The sequence below is a fragment of the Temnothorax longispinosus genome, chromosome 5, assembly GCF_030848805.1.
Source record: "Temnothorax longispinosus isolate EJ_2023e chromosome 5, Tlon_JGU_v1, whole genome shotgun sequence".
Lineage (NCBI taxonomy): Eukaryota > Metazoa > Arthropoda > Insecta > Hymenoptera > Formicidae > Temnothorax > Temnothorax longispinosus.
The window spans coordinates 22,386,063-22,404,581 of record NC_092362.1 but is presented as its reverse complement, the minus strand read 5'-3'; the positions used below and the strand labels follow the sequence as shown (position 1 = coordinate 22,404,581).

The following is an 18,519-nucleotide window of genomic DNA, read 5'->3' as shown; positions in this document are numbered from 1 at the left end:
AACTGCTATGGGTTTTTTGCAAGTTTTTTCCTCAATTTTAATGCCAAAACTAACTATTTTTTCTGTTTTTTGCAGGTTATAGGCCTGAGTACTGCAGCAAATATCACAGTATCTATTTAAAAAAAAAAGTAAGCAAAATTATGACATTCGCGACACATATCTTTAGTCCAGTCAAATTAGATCAAAATATAGCGAATAGAAAAAATAACCGGTAAAAAGCTATAAATTGGTGGAGACCTTTATCTTGGCATACTATTGAACATACTAAAAGTCCGGAACTCTATTTGCAGGGCTCGATCCGTCATCTTGCAAAAAAGTGTTCTAATTCAGTTTTTCCCTCATATCTCGGTAATCGTTGATCGCATCGTAATGAAGGTTATTAAATTCTCTATAAAAAAGGTCCAATACTTTTTTTCATATCTTTAATAGTTTTGTGTAATACACACTGTTGAATATATGGATATTTGTATTTTGTTTCACGCTGTCATAAAAATCATACTCTCGGTGTAGAATTTGTAAGAAAAAATATAAATAAACAAAAAATATCAAATGTGTGCGTGATATTTCCTGTATATATGAAAATTTGGCAACTCTTACTATTTAAAATTGTTGTACACGACTAGTACTGGGGGTAGCGTCGTCTGCAAGATTCTTCTGAGCCGTTTCCTGAGGTTGTGAATCTGCAGAGCTATGATCATTATCTCGATCTTCAATATCGATTACGAAGAAATCATTCTCGTCAAGCTTCCAATGCTTGACAGCTGAAGCTTCCAATAATTGTATTTCATTATGTATGATGCGCTGAAGCCCAAGCTAGATAGTAACAGCACTAGATTTTTAGAGACAAATTTCCGGTATAATAAAGCAGCAACGCTGATTAAAAGAGGTGACAAGATAAATCTTGGCCTAGTCGCCAATATAATAGCGTGCGCTATTGAAATATTTGAAATGCATTTTTGTTCGAGCTGCTGCGATGGGTATTTTCTTTTCTTAGCTATAAAGTTTTCCAGAAAAATATTGAGGGACTTCGGTATGTAGCCTTTTACAATCCGTCAAAAAACCTTCGCTTGAAGGATATGCAGACGTGTCGTTGATTTGTGAGCGAATATCTTCCCGAATAATGGCTGTAGCTGCAGTGACTACTCGAAGGCGTTTTTTTCCGTTCATCGACTTTTGTGTAAGATTGCTTAAACGTTGCTGTCGATAGCGGAGTCAAAATAATAAATTAGATTTTCAGCACCGCAATTGCAAGCACCGAGACTCGAGCGTTATCGCCGTGACTTTCGGCGTGATGACCGAACAAATAAACAGTGGAAGCAAAGCATTGCCGAACGAATGGTATTTGCGTGTTCGCTTTGTTTCCTCTGTTTATAATTGTCGACTACGGATCTCTCGGGGACTTCTCTCGGTGACGCGTGTATTCGAAAAGTCTCGAATTTGCAAGAAGCCCCCGAAAGCTTAAAGGGACGCGCGCTATTGGCAACGGGGTCGCTCTCTGTTATTCGAGTTGCCGCTGTCAATCGTTCGAGTTGCTCGCTCCTTTTCGCTTGCGCTTAATAGTTAGGCTGCATTCGAGGAGCGCGCTATTAGCGCTATTGCATCATTCTGTCTTTATCGCTCATCAGGTGTAAAACAAGGATAGAACAAGCAAATAGCGCTAATAGCGCGCTCCCCGAATCCAGCCTTAGTGTTGCTTGCTCTTTCGCTCGCTTAATCGTTCGAGTTGCTTGCTTCGGCGTTCGCTTGCGCTTCTCGCGACACGATCTCTACCATTCTTATATTCGCGATTCTGCATTTTGTAAATATTGTAAATAGAAAATAAACTGTGCTTTGTCCGTCAACTCTGCTCTTTGACTGTCTCTTCCAATTCGCGGTTCGTGTTTTCGCTCGCGTGCGCGGTCCGCTTTCGAACAACATTCTTTCGTTCATACTAATAAATCGATAAAATTGTATATCCTTTGATTTGAAAACATATAGTAGTAATAATCTTCTTATTTGTCGCTATAAAAATCTTGTCACCGTATTTTTCTTTTAGTTTTACTTAAGCACCGAATATACGGCGATTCTTCCGTGTTTACACCAATCACATCATTCTCAGTCGCCTTCGTTGAGCCACCGAGTCAGTCTCGAACAGACTAAATAAAACTATTCAGATTCACCGCGAGATAAAATGGATAACGAGAATCTAAGCTGCGCCTACGACGGCGAAGAAAATGCACAACTGTCGCCACTGCAGTGTCTCCCGGTGGAGGTTCGTATAAGAAAAAATGAAAAACCCGTGTAACGCATGCCTGCGTACAGGTGCACGAAATTCTTTTTTTTAATCGTCGCTATTATTGCATCCGTTAGTCACGCATTAGGGAACTTTTAAGAATGGATTTTAATCATCAGGATTTTTTTTTCTAGAAAAAAGCACGATAAAAATCTAAAAAAAAAACTAAGCAATTTCGATCAGAATCTATTCCGAAAAGTTCCGTAGTAAAAGCAGTCACTTGTCGAAGGAGTGAAGGGTGATGAACGAGCAACGGTCGACTCTCTCTTTCGTTCTATCTCCATCTCTTTCGGAGCGTTTGTTTGGTTGTGCGTTTAATTTTTTTAATTCTGCTGTATTTCAGATATTCCTGCATATTTGTTCCTTTCTAGATGGGTCGACGTTGGTACACGGTTTGAGATTAGTGTGCAAACAATTCTACCAGACTTTAAAAGATGCAAACTCATTGTGGAAAGCACGAATTAACCATATATGGCCAGATGCTAGCTACCCGCTTTTGCCTCCAGGTTAGTTCAAATTAATAGCACCTTACGCCTTGCACGACTAATTATATTTGTGAATAAATAAAACACTCTGTATGCCATTTTACACCAGCGCTGTTCGAGTTTCTGCAAGCATTTGCAAATTGCACATTAGTTGCATACATCGCGTTATAGATTTCATATTTTGTAGTATTTTAGTTCATTTTCGTCTTAAAAAAAAAAGCGTGTTTTACAGAACGTTATATATTTCTTCATCTCTATTTTTTTTTATTTATAAAAAGTCGCATCGAGAAAGCTTGTTCAGCTCTGTTTATTGCAACAATCGGATGTGCATAAAGTAAGAACTTGAATACCCTGAGAAAAAAATATTGTTATTAAAAAAAATATTTATTATGTGGTTCTTAACAGCTTATTTACGCAATATAATAACCATTTTTATGTAGAATTATACATTTTTATTTAGAATTAAATATTTTGATTTAACTAGCATGAATATATTTACTTCAATAAAAAAATAATATTAAGAGAAAATGGATTTAGACTTTATTAAAATTTCTTTTCTCTCTGTGTAGACATTCGATCCAGAATCTGTTTGTAGTTTATTTGTACTTAATTCAAATTATATGTGTATGATTTTTTTGTATTCACAATCAGTATTATGATATGAATAAGTTTTCATATTTTTTAATGTCAGAAGTCACGTATCAATTACAGCGAGACCCGACGAACTGTGTTGGATGTCGTCATACGTTGCAATCAAACAAGAAATAGCACTGTGGAAACAGCAAAAGAATAGATTGTTCATTAAGAAAACACATGATTCCATTACAGATGCTGTGTCACTGATGGCATGTAGTAGGTAGCATATTATGTCAAGTGGCCCTACTCTCTTTGTAGAAAACGATATAATGATAATTATTCCCGCTTTCAGAATGGAATCTCTCATGTAGTTTATACGTCAAAAAGACACTTACTTTACAAGGAAATTCCCTCACGCAAGAAATTATCTCATGAAATCGAGAATTCCGGCCGCATATGCGCACATAGCTCAAGTATCAAGGATATGACGGCGATAGACAACACGATCTACAGCTGCAGCATGGATTTGGACGTCAAATCGTGGACGCTCACTAACACCGGTCTTGTCCATCAGAGAACTTACGGAATGTACGTAATAGCAGAACTGTTTCTTTCGGTCGCTCCGCGATAAGAAGATTGAGTGAGGAAATTGCTTCCTGTTTATGGGAGAAATAATCGTTTCCTACCAAGTTATTCGAATGCAAATAGTGCGTTTTGTGTCTTGCTTGTTGAAACAGATAATTTGAAAACGCGATGCCACAGTTTATTCGTTAAACCTAATTCACTGCATATTAACTATTTTACTCGTTTTTTTTTTGTATCAATGTCAAATATTTCAGGAGCGTTATTTCTGTGAAGATAGTCCCGTATTTGTTGAATTATGAGTTTTCTTTTAACCATACCGTATTCAATTAAGTATTCAAGTCTTATTGAACTACAATTGTAGTAATTTTTGCCGCAAATATGAAAATGATATTTTGAACCGTATTCAAAGTAAAAAAAAAACAAAATTTTATTAGTACACTACTTCTCGATTAATCTCAATTTTTTTTTTAGTAAAAAGATACTAACTTTATGCTACGTTGTACCATTGAAAAAACATCGATATATCTATCTATTTACTGAAAAAATTCGAAAATTAGATAAACATAAAAATTTGACATTTTCAAGTTATTAAAAGTTATGCTGCCAAATTTTTTTATCCTCCCCCCGTTTGCTTAATTTTTTCAATCCCATTGATTCTTCCGTACTTGTTTCGATTGTCGCTCGGTTGTTTTGTTTAGCACAACTCAACACAATTTGCAAAACGTGATTATCTACCATGGTTTCAGATGGGATGGAATTTCGAATTTTTCTATTTCCAAAACCTAAGTTCCTAACAATAGTTGTATTTTAAAATCCAATAATTGGTGACACGGAGAAAATTTTATAGTAAATATTACTATGGTGTCGCACTAGCTGCGGACCATCGAGGAATTTTAAGTTAAATTACTATGTTTATGGTAAAAATTACGTTATTTTATCGTTTTTAAAACAATAATTATAGTATTTTAACTTGAAATTCCTCGATGGTCCGCAGCTAGTGCGACACCATAGTAATATTTACTATAAAATTTTCTCCGTGGAGGTTTTTTGTCATTAAAAAAAGTCAAACACAACCCGACACAACTTTAAAAAAATAAAAAATATTATATTTATGTTTTACCTATTCCCATATAATATAATAATTGACTTTTTATCAATTCCTTGAGTTAAATATGGCTATTGTTTTTTTTTGTATTGTGTTCTCTGTTATTAAAACAATATAGTATAGAAATACAATAAATTGCGTTATAACAATATCTGTTTATATATCGTTATTTTTTTCTACTAAATGGATAGATATATCGATGTCTTTTGAACGGTACAACATGGCACAATATTTTTTTACTAAACCAGTTAGTACCTTAATAGTTATTAAAAAAAGGTTTAGCTCAATCGGAAACTAGTGCGGTACTATAAATTTTTTTTTTAATACAATATAAAATATTGCTATCGTATTTACGGCAAAAATTAGCACAATTGTAGTTCAATACGACAGAGTTAAAAAAAACTCAAAATGACGTAATAAATTAATAATAAACTTAGAACAATATGTAGCACAATAGATGAAAATATAAAATTCAAAAAGTGCAGGTTTATTTTCACAGACCGAGGAGCGACAGATTCTCGTCATTATGGCCATTATGTATGTCATCGTGTCCGGGTCCGGAGAGAAACCTCTTTGCGACCGGCTTATCCTCCGGAACTATATGCGTGTTCGACTCGAGATCGAGAAATAACCCGATCAGCCATTACCGACCTAACACTAGTAACGTGAATAAGCTGACCATGAACATGGAATACATCTTGTCTACTAGCCTGGACAAGACGGTATCCGTTTGGGATCAAAGAGCCGGACAGATCATGAAGTCTATCACAGTAATGTCAATTTTTAACATCGAGAAACGGGACACAATGTCGAAAGTGTACTTTTTAGTTTCCAGGTGAAGCGCACTTCCCCACGTGTATAAATATGCGACAGGATTTGGTTTTCGTTGGAACCAGAACATGGGGCACACTTCGAAGTTGGGACTTCCCGAAGTTGCACGTGCTAAATGCAAAGGACGATTTCAAGCTAGTGAAATCTTATTCCACCGAGCATACGAAAAGTATAACGAAAGTGCATCTGACGCACGAATGCCTGATAACAAGTTCCGAGGACGGCACTGTTAGAATTTCGAGCCTTACAGATCCGCCAAAGCCTATCGCTACTTTACGTTCAGAGATCGGAGGTATCCACGACGTGAGTATCACACGTATAAGATTTGCTGAAAATATCGTATTATTGGTAATAAGATAAAACAAGTATCATTGTATCTATCATATGTATCGTATCATTGACTTTGAAAAAAAATTCGTTAAACATCAACGTGTAAAATAAAAAATACAGTTTGATAATTAAATTTTTATTTACATTTAAACTTTGAAATCAGATTTTATTGATGTTTTCCGAATGTAAGTAAAATCCTTAAAATTGACAACATTTTTCGTGAATTTTGTTGAATATTGTATGTAATTGTTCGTGTGTTTTATGTTGCAGATGGACTATCTGAATGGCACTCTCGCAATATGCGGTGATGATGATATCCAGGTTATGGTGCCCGAAGTTGACGTGTTCAACGAAAAGCAGTAAACGGAAAGTTCCTATGCGTGATCTATAGCTATTCTACAGCTGTATTTTTTTTATATGTGATGTATGTTCTTAGGTTTTACTAATTGTAAGGTACTATTCGAACGCGTCTCTTTCATGTACAATGTAATATGTATACCTATACCATTCTGCAAAATTAGAAGTTCAAAATTTTTTCGAGTAAGTTTTACTAACATCGCTTGCGTTTATAAGCTGAGCCATAATCATAGTTATAATTATAAACACATCTCCATAATTATTGCGTAATTATGATGGGATCTTTTATATTGAGAAGAAAATAAGAGAAAATATATTTCTTTTATATAATAAGTGCCATAAGTATTTAAATATATTTTATTTTATACATCGTATTATCGTATATCATATTTGTTGTTTTGCAAATTTTTCTGATAAGGTGTTTTATCTTAATATCATGCATTTTCTTCTCATGTAAAACTCTGCGCTTGCAGACTCGAGAAGCGACGTCGTGTAGAGATTCTTCGAATACCAGAGACGCTTGTTTGTAACATTTATAAATGAAAGTACAAGTCGTGTATTCGAGTAACAGGTAACACCCCTTATCCCTTTTTCGATCGCTGGGAAAAACACCTCTTCCGAATCGTCGCAGGTCCTATGGGATGGAATTCAAAGAGTCCAAAATGACGCGTGATGTTTCGCATTACGTTCCTATTAGAATTCTTTACGTAGCAACTCGATAGACACCGTTACTTAAATTCATTAAATAAACATGCAAATTTTTAATCACTTTACTCATTATGAAAGAGTCGAATACAGATCGATCGAGATACGCACACTTCTTTTGCGACACCTTGTATAGGTGGCGTCGCTTATGTGCGATGCACGTGGGTGCATGATGCACCGGATATACGGCGATTCTTCCGTGTTTACACCAATCACATCATCCTCAGTCGCCTTCGTTGAACCACCGAATCAGTCTCGAGCAGATCGAATATTCAGATTCGCCGCGAAATAAAATGGATAACGAGAATGCAAGCTGTGCCTACGACGGCGAGGAAAATGCACAACTGTCACCACTACAGCGTCTCCCGGTGGAGGTTTGTATAAGAAAAAATTAAAAACGTTGACACCCACGTGTAACACGTGCCTGCGTACACGTGCACGAAATTCCTTCTTTTAATCGTCGCTATTATTGCATCCGTTAGGCACGCATTACGGAACTTTTAAGAATGGATTCCAATCAGAATTATTCTGTTTTTTGCTAGAAAAAAAGCACAATAGAAATCTAAAAAAAGAACTAAACACTTTCGATCGGAATCTATTTCGAAAAGTTCTGTAGTAAGAGTCGCTTGTCGAAGGAGTAAAGGGTGATGAACCAGCGACGGTCGACTCTCTCTTTCGTTCTGTCTCCATCTCTTTCGGAGCGTTTTTTTGGTTGTCGTTTAACTTTTTTATTTTGCTTTATTTTAGATATTCCTGCATATTTATTCCTTTCTAGATGGGCCGACGCTGGTACACGGTTTGAGCTTAGTGTGCACACGGTTCTACCTGATTTTAAAAGATGCAAACTCACAGTGGAAAGCGCGAATTAACCATATATGGCTGGATGCTACCCGATCTTGCCTCCCGGTGAGTTCAAATAATAGTACCTTACGTCTTGCACGATATTTCATAATATTTCCTAATAATTTCATAATTCATAATTCATAATTTATATATATAATTTATAATAAAAGTATTTCAATTATTTAATATGTATAATATTTTATAAACCCAACACCTTATATGTATATTAATAAATAATTAACATTTCTAGAATGTAAAAATAACATTTTTTTATATTTTATATGTTTTGCAATTATTATATAAATTATTACATTTTTTTGAATATGTAAATATGAACTGTTTAAAGAGTTACAAAAAATGGTCAGTTATAAATGACTAAATCTTTTTCTAAGGATTTGTAGATCTCCCGACTTTTAGTATACGGGAAATCAATTTATTTTACTATGAATAAAATATACGTATTTTTTACAATATATCCTAAAGACGAGGATAATATTTGTAAAGTGTTTCAGCGTTCACATACAGCATATACTTCGGACTCCAAGGAAAAAACGAAATAAACAAAATTTTACTAAAAGTAAGCAAATCCTCAGATAAAAATAAGTTTAAGATACGTCGTAACGGAGGAGACACTCGACGGCGGATCTTGTGATTCTTCTGAGTTCCTACGTCAAGTTTTTGTGCAAATTGCTCTTGACAGCCAAGTGAACAGAACAAGAATACGAAGGCCCGCTGTTGATCCTGACCCTCGGAAGAATTTCGTCACGCAATCGGTACCGATAGGATTTCGTGCCGATGCCGTGCGTTAGCGTTACCACAGTCCACATACAACTTCCCGATTTTCCTTTACTCGCACTCGGCACTTTTCGCGCCAACGATACCTTAACCCATAGCTACCCAGACTAGATAGTCAATTATAATAGTTTATCACGGCACGGGCGCTACTACGATCACCGACGCTTCTTGTCCATTGGCTCCTGCATATGGGACGCGGAAACGCTTGCCGCGCGGCAATGAGCGACGTCGAGACGCGTCGAGACTATAGTCGACGTATACGTCGAAATCATATGCGCAGTTATTCCCACTTCTGTTATAGAGTAAAATCAACGCTCTTTTTCTGTAAATTTTTATTCCCATTTCTGTTAAAGAATAAAATCAATTAACACTTTTTTCCTGTAAATTTTAACACATTTAATAAATACGTTCAAATTGTGTTACTTTAACATATTTTTTTAATTATTTCAATAATTTTACATTTTATATTTGTTAAGTTCAATTAACATAGCAGACATATGTTAAATCTACACATGTATGTGTTGATTATTTTACACAAAAATTTTAACCAGCAGATTTTTTCACAAAAGTACAAAAATTTTCCAACAGTGTAAGATATAAAAGAAGCTAAAGGCAAAGTGCAAAGTGTAAAGTGCGGCATTTAAAGTGTTACGAGCTATTATCTCTGAAAGTATGCATCGTACCAAAAAATGTCTTACAAGGGGACAACCAACCCTTGACTCCTTTAATTTTACTAAATTTTTAATATGTTATAGTACACCTCATTCACTTATGAATCATCATGAATGATCAATAACTTATAAAATATTAATGTTTAAAATTCTTTGTGTGCGTAATTGTTTTAAAATTCTGCAAAGCAAAGTTTACTTATGTATTATAAATAAGAAAAATAGAATTATGATGACATTACACAAAGAAGTACATCAAAATTAACAAAAATATGTTAGATGACAATTAATCTTTGGTGTTAAAACTTTTAATTTGTACACTATTAATATTATAGTCACAATGCATAAACGTTTTTGATTGCTAACTATCATAGAAACACATTACTAATTTGCATCAAGCGCATTTTATGAATGCAACTTTTCAAAAAAATGTTTTAATTAATATTTTATAAAGTATAAACTTATTACGCATTGGAGTTATTGTACCTTGTATTGGTAAATGAGATGTACAGAAAGGTATATTTATTAAAAACCCAGCGGCCAATGAGTCAGTGCATTATACCATACAAATAATAAATATTGTTTTCTGCATTGACGATAAGAAAAATATCTTTAATCAAGGAATAATTTCAAATCTTTATTAGTTCATTTTTCTTATTTATATTCTTATTCTGTTATTATCATAGCTAATACGAAATGTTAACTTAAATATATTTAAATTTGTTTATATAATTAATTTGATTAATTATAATTGCTTATATTATCTGTAATGTACTGAGTTGAAATTGTACTTACAGCGCAGAGTGGTTCGTTGAAAGTAAATGACAGATAAAAATAAACAAACAAAATATTTCGCAGAAAGAGGTATATAATTCAAGCTTTTATGCTTTTATCCCCTCCATAATAATTTTCTTCCTAATCTAAACTCTTTATTTCATTGACCTAAAACCGGGAAGTACGTTTTTATCACAGACAATCTTGATAAATAAATAAATCAAAAATAAATCCACTCTTTCTATTATAAACCGGATTACTGTTTTTCCGCATTTTTTACATATTTTTGTTGAGAGATAATGATTGAGCATAATCAGATAACGACAATACAAGAAGTTTATCTACTGGATGATCCATCATAATTGAATTGTAGCTTAATTGGTTAAAACTAAAAAAAATGTTTTATTGTTATTATTTAAATAACTTTTATACCTGATTAGCATGTTAAAACAATGATTTAAACAATATCGGAACAAATAACAAATAAGAAAGATTAACTTCTAAATAAAAAAAATTTTTATTATTGTTATATTTATTGTTTTTTGTTAAATTTAATTTATTTCAAAGTTACGACCATTATCAAAATAATTAAAATATGCATTATTAATTTTAATATGTATTTCTTAATATTATTGTCTTAGCTGATATTCTTGTTTAACTTATTGATAAGCGCTTTTTTCTGTAAAAAAAAAAGATTGATTAAGGTGAGTAAATAAATAAATTAAATTTTAAATATAAAATGTGGATAAATAATACATTTTCGTTTTTTATGTAACTGTAAACTTATACATTTATACATTTTATATCAATGTATCTAATTTTAAAGAAGCTATTTTTTATCGCTAAATTAATTATACAGATTTTGTTATATTGACGATATATACACAATATATAGGACTAGTAGCATTGTTCGTTAAAATTAGCTGCGACGTACTATTTGATTCAATATTGATATCAATACAATTAAGTCGTAAGACTGTCTACAGTAAATCTTTCTTATCGTAAACGAATTTTTGTAGATTACAATGGATTATCAGCGAAGCGACATCATTGATCGTTCAGATATCATATGGATGTACTCCATAAAACGAGTATAAAATACCCTTAATTCGTGGGTTTGACATCAATCAGCAAAATGTTTTCCAAAGCAATCGTATCCTTTGCTCTCCTAGCAGTGGCGATCGCCGGTAAGTCAATTTTCTTAATTTATACAACACATATAATTTGGATAAAAACACTCATTAAGTTACAAAGTAAACACTAAAGCAACACATAAAAAATTACTCTTATTAAAAAGTCTCAAATTTATTATACAAATAATAATAAAATTATTGTTTTCTTTCATGGATTATATTAAGCAAGAGAAAGAACAAGACTTAGTTTTTATTATATTATTGCAAATTTTTCTAATTATATTTTATAGAACTATCTTTGGTGTGTTACTTCTTCTGGCTAGAATATATATTTTTTAAATATTATTAATTCAAATTTTAGCGAGCCCAAGGCCCCGAATCGGTCTTCAGATGCCGATCTTGCCGCATTTTTCACCTCAGGTGGTCGGAGGTGAAGAGGCACCGGAAGGTGCTTACCCGTACATAGTTTCCCTTCACGCATACTCCCAGCACTTCTGCGCCGGATCCATTTTGAACGAACGCTGGATCATAACTGCAGCGCACTGCGTTCAAGCAGTTTCTTCTGCAAATTATATTAGCGTCAAGGCTGGAAAGCACCATATTCTACGTAATGAGCCCAACGAACAGACGGTCAAAGTTTTGCAAGGTTTTGTACATGAAAAATATGGGGGGTAAGTAAAACGTTGAAAATCAATAAATACGAACAATTAGTTTTTATTCGGATTAATATATAATTAATGCTGTATTTATAATTGACTTGTAATTGTGTATATTAGCAATCTAGAATATAATGTTTCTTTATGCGTCAACAATCAGAGCCGCTCTATTTATAGAATAAATTACAATAATTAAAATTACTAATAATGACGCAGCATATTGATATTTTGGTTATCACTTAATATTTACGATTAGAAAAACTGTGTATCAGATAAGCGATAAAGCACGGAAAACTATATCTCAGATAAACGATGATGCATGAAATAAATCTCGGGATCTGTTATGTTTTATATGTACAAAATATTTCCGTCAACTCTGTAGATTATTGTTATTTTTTCACTAATACTACAATTCTTCTAGTATTACAATTATCTTTAAAGTTTCGTCATTAATAAATATATAATTTTATATTTGTATCGATTTTCTAAATTTCAGTGGTGTTGGCCCATATGACATTGGTCTGCTTAAGCTTGCGTCCCCATTGAAGTTGACGAACCGAGTACAAGCCATCGAGTTGGCATCACCAGAAAGTGACCCATCGGGAGAGGCATGGCTTGCTGGATGGGGCTCCACCTCGAAAGGCTATTTCCCGAAAATGCCAGAAATACTTCAGCACGTTCAGAAGGAGTACGTCGATCGCGATGTTTGTCACGAATCCGTCGTGCGCTTGACTGGATCTTCTCCCGTTCATGAAACCAATGTCTGCACTGGGCCATTGTACGATGAAATCTCCGCATGCAGTGTAAGTGTTCCAGACGTTCAATAAATTTAGTAAATCACCGTAACAGAGTAACGTCGCCTATTAACGTGGCGATTTAATCAAAATCTTTAATACCACTTTTAGGGTGATTCCGGTGGTCCTCTAGTCTCGTACAATGAACAAAAGCCGGTGCTCACTGGAATAGTATCTTGGGGTATTATTCCATGCGGTACTCCAGGCGCGCCATCCGTGTACACAAGAGTGTCTAAATTCAATGATTGGATTGCGCAGAAAATTAGTAGTTATTAATGACGGCAATATTGACGACGTATCACTGTATACCGATGACGAATTATTATATATTACATATTATTCAACGTAAATAAATATGCAGCATAAATGAACAATGATATTTTTTATTCCGAAACTACATGAAATAAAAATTAATTTAAGTACTAATTTAAGTAGTAATTTGATTGGATAAGGAAACATTTATGGCAAAAAGTATCGCTATTCGTTTATTCTTATTTTATTTAACAGATAACAGTCATAAACAGTTATTAAATATATACTTGTTTTATTTAATCTTAAATATGTACTTGACACTCGCTAATATACAATACAAATTTTAATATATAATATTCTAAGTAGTTAAATGTTATAATATATATAGAATAAAAACCGTTCTACAATCCAATAATTAACATTGATACAAAATAAATAATTGTTACGAAACCAAAAATATTATGGACATTAAACGAAAATTTAAACTTGTGCGAAGATACATTATATCTTCACGGAATATTCAAGATTTAATAAAACACAAATAGAATTAAATATATCTCTGCAATTTATATCTTTTAGCAGATAAATTTAAATGCAACAGATGTAAAATTATTGTACTACGTAAAGAGTTGTTTTTAAAGTTTAATTAAAATTTTTATATATAGGGATATATTTATAAAGTATCGCAAAGAAAAGCAATTCTGCATAATATACAAATCCTATACAAAATCTTACCAAATAGATAAATAGAGTTTTATAGCATAGTCGACATGGTCAAATCACACATTGATAATATAAAGATAATGTACGCTTAGTAACGGCGAATGTTGAAAGTTAAGGATTTTTTCAGGTTTTCATACAGTATATAAAATACAGAAGTATAAATCAACTGGCTAGAAGACTTACTACCCTATGCAATATTTTTCAATCAATTTTACACGCACAGTCGGCAATCCAATTACGACTTCTTAACAACTTCTGTGATTGTTTGTATTGCGGCAAGCGCTTCCTTGGCCGTCGGAATAATGTAACGAGCTGGAAGTATGAAGCCGTATCTGCCAGTGTCTCGCAGTTCGATCGTGAATGCGTACTTGATCTTGAGCAAAGCCTTGGCCCAGTCGTCAGAACCGCCAGCGGCAGGATACAACGTTATAGCGCTATTCCCGACAGTGTACGCTGTGTTATCACCTGCTGCCTTCTTCATGGCTTCAGCTGCTTGTCGCCCTACTGAGTCAAGATCGCGGTAATCAGGTGGCAGACGCTGGTCATATCCCCAGGGATAGAGTATGTACTGTCCGTACGAATGAAAAGACAAATACGCCTGCAAGAGAAAAGTAATGGAGTGCCATAGTGTGAAATATTTCAAAATTTAATAATAAAGATATGTAAAATTGGATTGTCCATGAATTTTGATTGATATATGTAAAACACTCTAATGTATATATATTTGTATATTTTTGTAAAGTATTTTGAATTAAAAATTTTATATAGTCTAGCTATTTAGTAACTATTATGTTTAAAATGTTAATTTAAAAATAGTTCTCGGTAGCATTATTATAACTTGACGTATGTACAACTCGATGTATTTTTCAAAAGCAACGCGAATGCAAGAAATTTCAACAAAGTAAATAAAAATTCGCTAATTACTACGCACAAAATTTATTAACTAACTTTGAAATCTGCTAAACTGTTCTCGAAGAAATTGCGAATGGCGTCAGTTTCTGGCTCGGAGAACGGTTTGTTGCCTGGGTACGTGTCGTGACACATATTTCTGCTGGTTCCCTTTCCACCCCAGCGATAGCCAAAGTTTCTGTTCAAATCTATGCCCGCGCAATTGACGCCTTTCCTTCTGTTCTTCCTCCATAAACGATCGGAAATAAACGTATGCTCGTATCCGTCTGGATTCACGACCGGCAGGATGTAATAGTCCGTTTCCAAGCTTTCGCTGTTTTCAACCAAAAAGTCAATGATATAAGTCACAGCTGCCGGTGAAATCCATTCCCTGGCATGAATACCGCCGTCGATCCATATCGCAGGTGCGTTCGTCTTACCGTTACTGATTCTTAGAACCTTAAACATTCGTAAGATTTTTAACACTCGAACTTCTCATCAGTATCAAAAATACAGATGTTAAAATTAGACGTGAACGATACCTTAAGAGGCCGACCCTCGATGGAATTACCGATGGTCTGAATGGAGCATACATCGGGATAAGTTTCCGCAAGATAATTCAAGTAGCCGTGAATGTCATCGAGGCGATGATAACTAGTCCACTCCATTCGATGACCTGACGGATATACCTTCAAGATTATTCAGAGATTGCACGTTCCGTGCTCTCGTGCGCCTGTATAACAACCGCTTCGCAGATTCAGCTCTCGACGCAATACAGAAGCAAACATGGCATTTCGTTTTTTCAACTATCATTTCATAAAATATAATATTTAATATACTTTATATTATGTACATTTGATACATCTCACTGAATCGACGAAGCGGATTATGCGCGTCTGATAAAGCTCACCCCTAAAACGCCAAGGACCACCTACACCATGTACACTAGCGGGATAACGAAGAGGACGAGGACGTGGATACCTACTTCTGACTCCCTGCCACCACCAAACGTAACGAGCTAAAAAATTACTGAAAACCTCACTTCGGTGACGGAAGCGATGCGGCCGTTACAATAATTCCCAAACGCTTATACTTTAATTATTCCAACAGCCTAATTTGCGTTCCAACGACTTTCCGACTTTTCAGAACAATACTGACTGTTTGCAAAGCTCTAATAATTTCTCGCACGAATCGAAAACCAAGCCTCGTCGAGCCCGTCCTGAATAACGGCATCGAGATCAGATCGAACGACTATGCAAACGACCGTAAAAAAAAACCGTCGAAACGTCGCGGAACGCCTGTACGTGCGAAGACTACGCGTGTATTTTATACACGCCTCACAAGTAAAGTATAACTGTTAAACAGCATTGAATCGGAACCGGGTTACCAAATGGAATTCACTCGAGGCCGATAACCTCGATTCGTTTCCAACTGTTTCCCTTTGAATAGAATCGAGTAATAATTTGACACAATTAATTAAGGCATTAATTCCTTTTTAGAAAATATATGTATTCCAGTCTATGATTTTTACGATAGTTCTCACACGCGTACACATACACGTATTGTATCAACGGCACAATTTTCCAACGATGACATAGTGACATATAAATGATAATAAAATGTACTGATAATCTTTACTATAAATATTAGACTAAACTAGAACTCTTCGAATTGTCTTAAACTCGTAAGTATAATAGACAAGAATTTTATCAAGTATGTTTACATCAGTGTTAGGACATATCTACTGAGTTTTCACATACACACACAACATTTGACCTACGTAAGTTTACTGTGCGCTATACATGATGTCTCAATTATTACAGATAAGATGAAACAATGAAATAATAGAATGATATTATCAGCACTAATTTTTAAAAGATTTATTTTCATTATTTAGTTCGCATTTTTTAATAAATAAGAAATCAAATAAATAAAGATTATTTAAATTAGTCTAGTCTAAAATTAACCCGTAACTTGTAACGAATCACTTTCGAATGTATTTCCGAATAAGGATTATCGACTCGTTTTCATTAGCTTCCTTTGCTATGACCGACTAAAGTAACAATCGAACAATAGCTTCTTCCGTGACTTTCATGAGTGTCAGTGTCAACAAGTCTAATTATAAGGTGGTTGGTTCTTTTATATTATTAATAAGAGTGTCAAAAAGTGAAGATAAATGATAAAGAGCGATGTCGAAGCATAAACAATAAGCAGCGATTAATCTCGTGTAAAGCCCTCAATGAAAATTAATAAAAACATTCAGCGATGCTCGAATATACCAATAAATGTCACTTTACATTAATATTAATAATATTATTATTACTATTTAAATTTAAAAATCCCCCTTTAAAAATTTCTCTTATTTTTATTTTTTTCTAAAATTATATCGCTGAATGATTTTATAGTATATCAGTTAAGAAATTATTAAGTTTAATTGATATAATAAAAGCCTCAAACCTTTGCGTCCTTCAAGCTCTTCTTGCATTTCCATTGAAAGAGGAGTATTCTCTTCTTCAATCGCCTCTTGCACATCATCAATCAAAACTTGATAGTTAATCCCGCAATCTTTCAGAATCGATTCGACGTTATCAAGCATATAACTTCTTATGAAGATATCGGCAGTCGACGGTTCGTTCGACCATATCGAATATGCTATATTTAAAAAAAGGGCTTTGTTTAGCTGTTTTTCCTTCTAATCGTTAACAATACATATCTATTTCGAATTAGACGTAAAATTATGTGTTTTAATATAAATTTTATTTATTACGTACAACCGTATTCGTCGTAATGCTGCACCAATTCGTTCACGGAATCGTTATGTTTGTAGATCCTCCACACTTGATCCCCTTCGTAAATGACTCGTTTCTGCAGATCATTTCTATATACCGGTTGATCGATCTCACTACCGTAAGCCACAGCTTCTTCTATTTCAGGATTCACGACAATAGTTGCATCAACGACGAAGACGACGATCGTCATCGTCGTCAACGTCACCCATTTCGTGTGCTTTGTTCGTAGCTGTCTGCCGTTGTACATTTTCGTCGGAACTGTTCTTAACAGCGGAATACACACAGCTTTTATAATACACGGCACGATCGGTGATCGGGAGTAACGGAACCACTCGATCGAGGGTCCGGGGATTGCCGAATCCGTTACAATCGTAGCGAATTCAGTTCGAAATGGATACATACTGTTCAAGATTCTAGAAGGACAATAACTAAACAGATAACATATGTAATGCTAAACAGAGACTTTTATTTATGTAGTATATTCGACACACGTCAAAACACACGTCAACCGTCGATATAAAACTAAATAAAGCTAAATGTATATGTTTAGTAACGTCGAATTGATATTCAAAAGTTGAAACATCAAGAAGTAAAATATCAAATTCTGATTGATGATATGAAAAAAAGCAGTCGAAGCAGAAACTATTTCTCTTTCGATAGAAATTATATTCTATAATCACTGACGTTTGAATTAGGGATCTTAGTCTATACTCTATATAATATAGAGATCGGTTTAATTCTTTTTTCAAAATTAATAAATTATTTCGTTAAACAATTCTGTAAATTAAATTAATAAAAATGAGAATGTTTCTTTACTTTTTCTTAGAGCTACAAAACTACTTAATTAAGTAAAGAAAAAAATTATATAATATAAAATTTATTTTGTTTATTACATTATGGCTTTTATAATTTATATACCTACAGAGTTCTATATATAAAAAGATTTTCCGAAATTATT

General features: G+C 33.9%; 3 protein-coding genes across 4 annotated transcripts; 2 read left to right on the top strand and 1 right to left on the bottom strand.

Moving 5' to 3' along the window:
• The first annotated feature begins 516 nt into the window (after nucleotides 1–516).
• On the top strand, nucleotides 517–8,970 carry LOC139813696 (F-box/WD repeat-containing protein 9-like). The gene is made up of 7 exons (XM_071779351.1): nucleotides 517–2,251; nucleotides 2,616–2,778; nucleotides 3,469–3,921; nucleotides 5,523–5,793; nucleotides 5,852–6,157; nucleotides 6,455–8,152; nucleotides 8,594–8,970. Exons 3-6 carry the CDS (start codon nucleotides 3,818–3,820, stop codon nucleotides 6,545–6,547), a joined length of 774 nt encoding a protein of 257 aa, XP_071635452.1. The 5' UTR covers nucleotides 517–2,251; nucleotides 2,616–2,778; nucleotides 3,469–3,817; the 3' UTR covers nucleotides 6,548–8,152; nucleotides 8,594–8,970.
• A 2,394-nt stretch (nucleotides 8,971–11,364) lies between these two features.
• LOC139813682 (trypsin-1-like) lies at nucleotides 11,365–13,276 on the top strand. The gene is made up of 4 exons (XM_071779336.1): nucleotides 11,365–11,513; nucleotides 11,821–12,130; nucleotides 12,612–12,918; nucleotides 13,021–13,276. Exons 1-4 carry the CDS (start codon nucleotides 11,462–11,464, stop codon nucleotides 13,183–13,185), a joined length of 834 nt encoding a protein of 277 aa, XP_071635437.1. The 5' UTR covers nucleotides 11,365–11,461; the 3' UTR covers nucleotides 13,186–13,276.
• A 637-nt stretch (nucleotides 13,277–13,913) lies between these two features.
• On the bottom strand, nucleotides 13,914–17,869 carry LOC139813680 (carboxypeptidase B). Of its 2 annotated transcripts, XM_071779333.1 has the most exons (6): nucleotides 17,544–17,869; nucleotides 17,230–17,424; nucleotides 15,683–15,790; nucleotides 15,315–15,448; nucleotides 14,833–15,231; nucleotides 13,914–14,482 (listed from the first exon to the last, which is right to left on the bottom strand). In XM_071779333.1, exons 1-6 carry the CDS (start codon nucleotides 17,806–17,808, stop codon nucleotides 14,120–14,122), a joined length of 1,464 nt encoding a protein of 487 aa, XP_071635434.1. In that variant the 5' UTR covers nucleotides 17,809–17,869; the 3' UTR covers nucleotides 13,914–14,119. The 2 variants fall into 2 exon arrangements, with proteins under 2 accessions (XP_071635434.1, XP_071635433.1); XM_071779332.1 differs by lacking the exon at nucleotides 15,683–15,790 and having other exon boundaries at nucleotides 17,544–17,855.
• Between the last annotated feature and the right edge of the window lie 650 nt (nucleotides 17,870–18,519).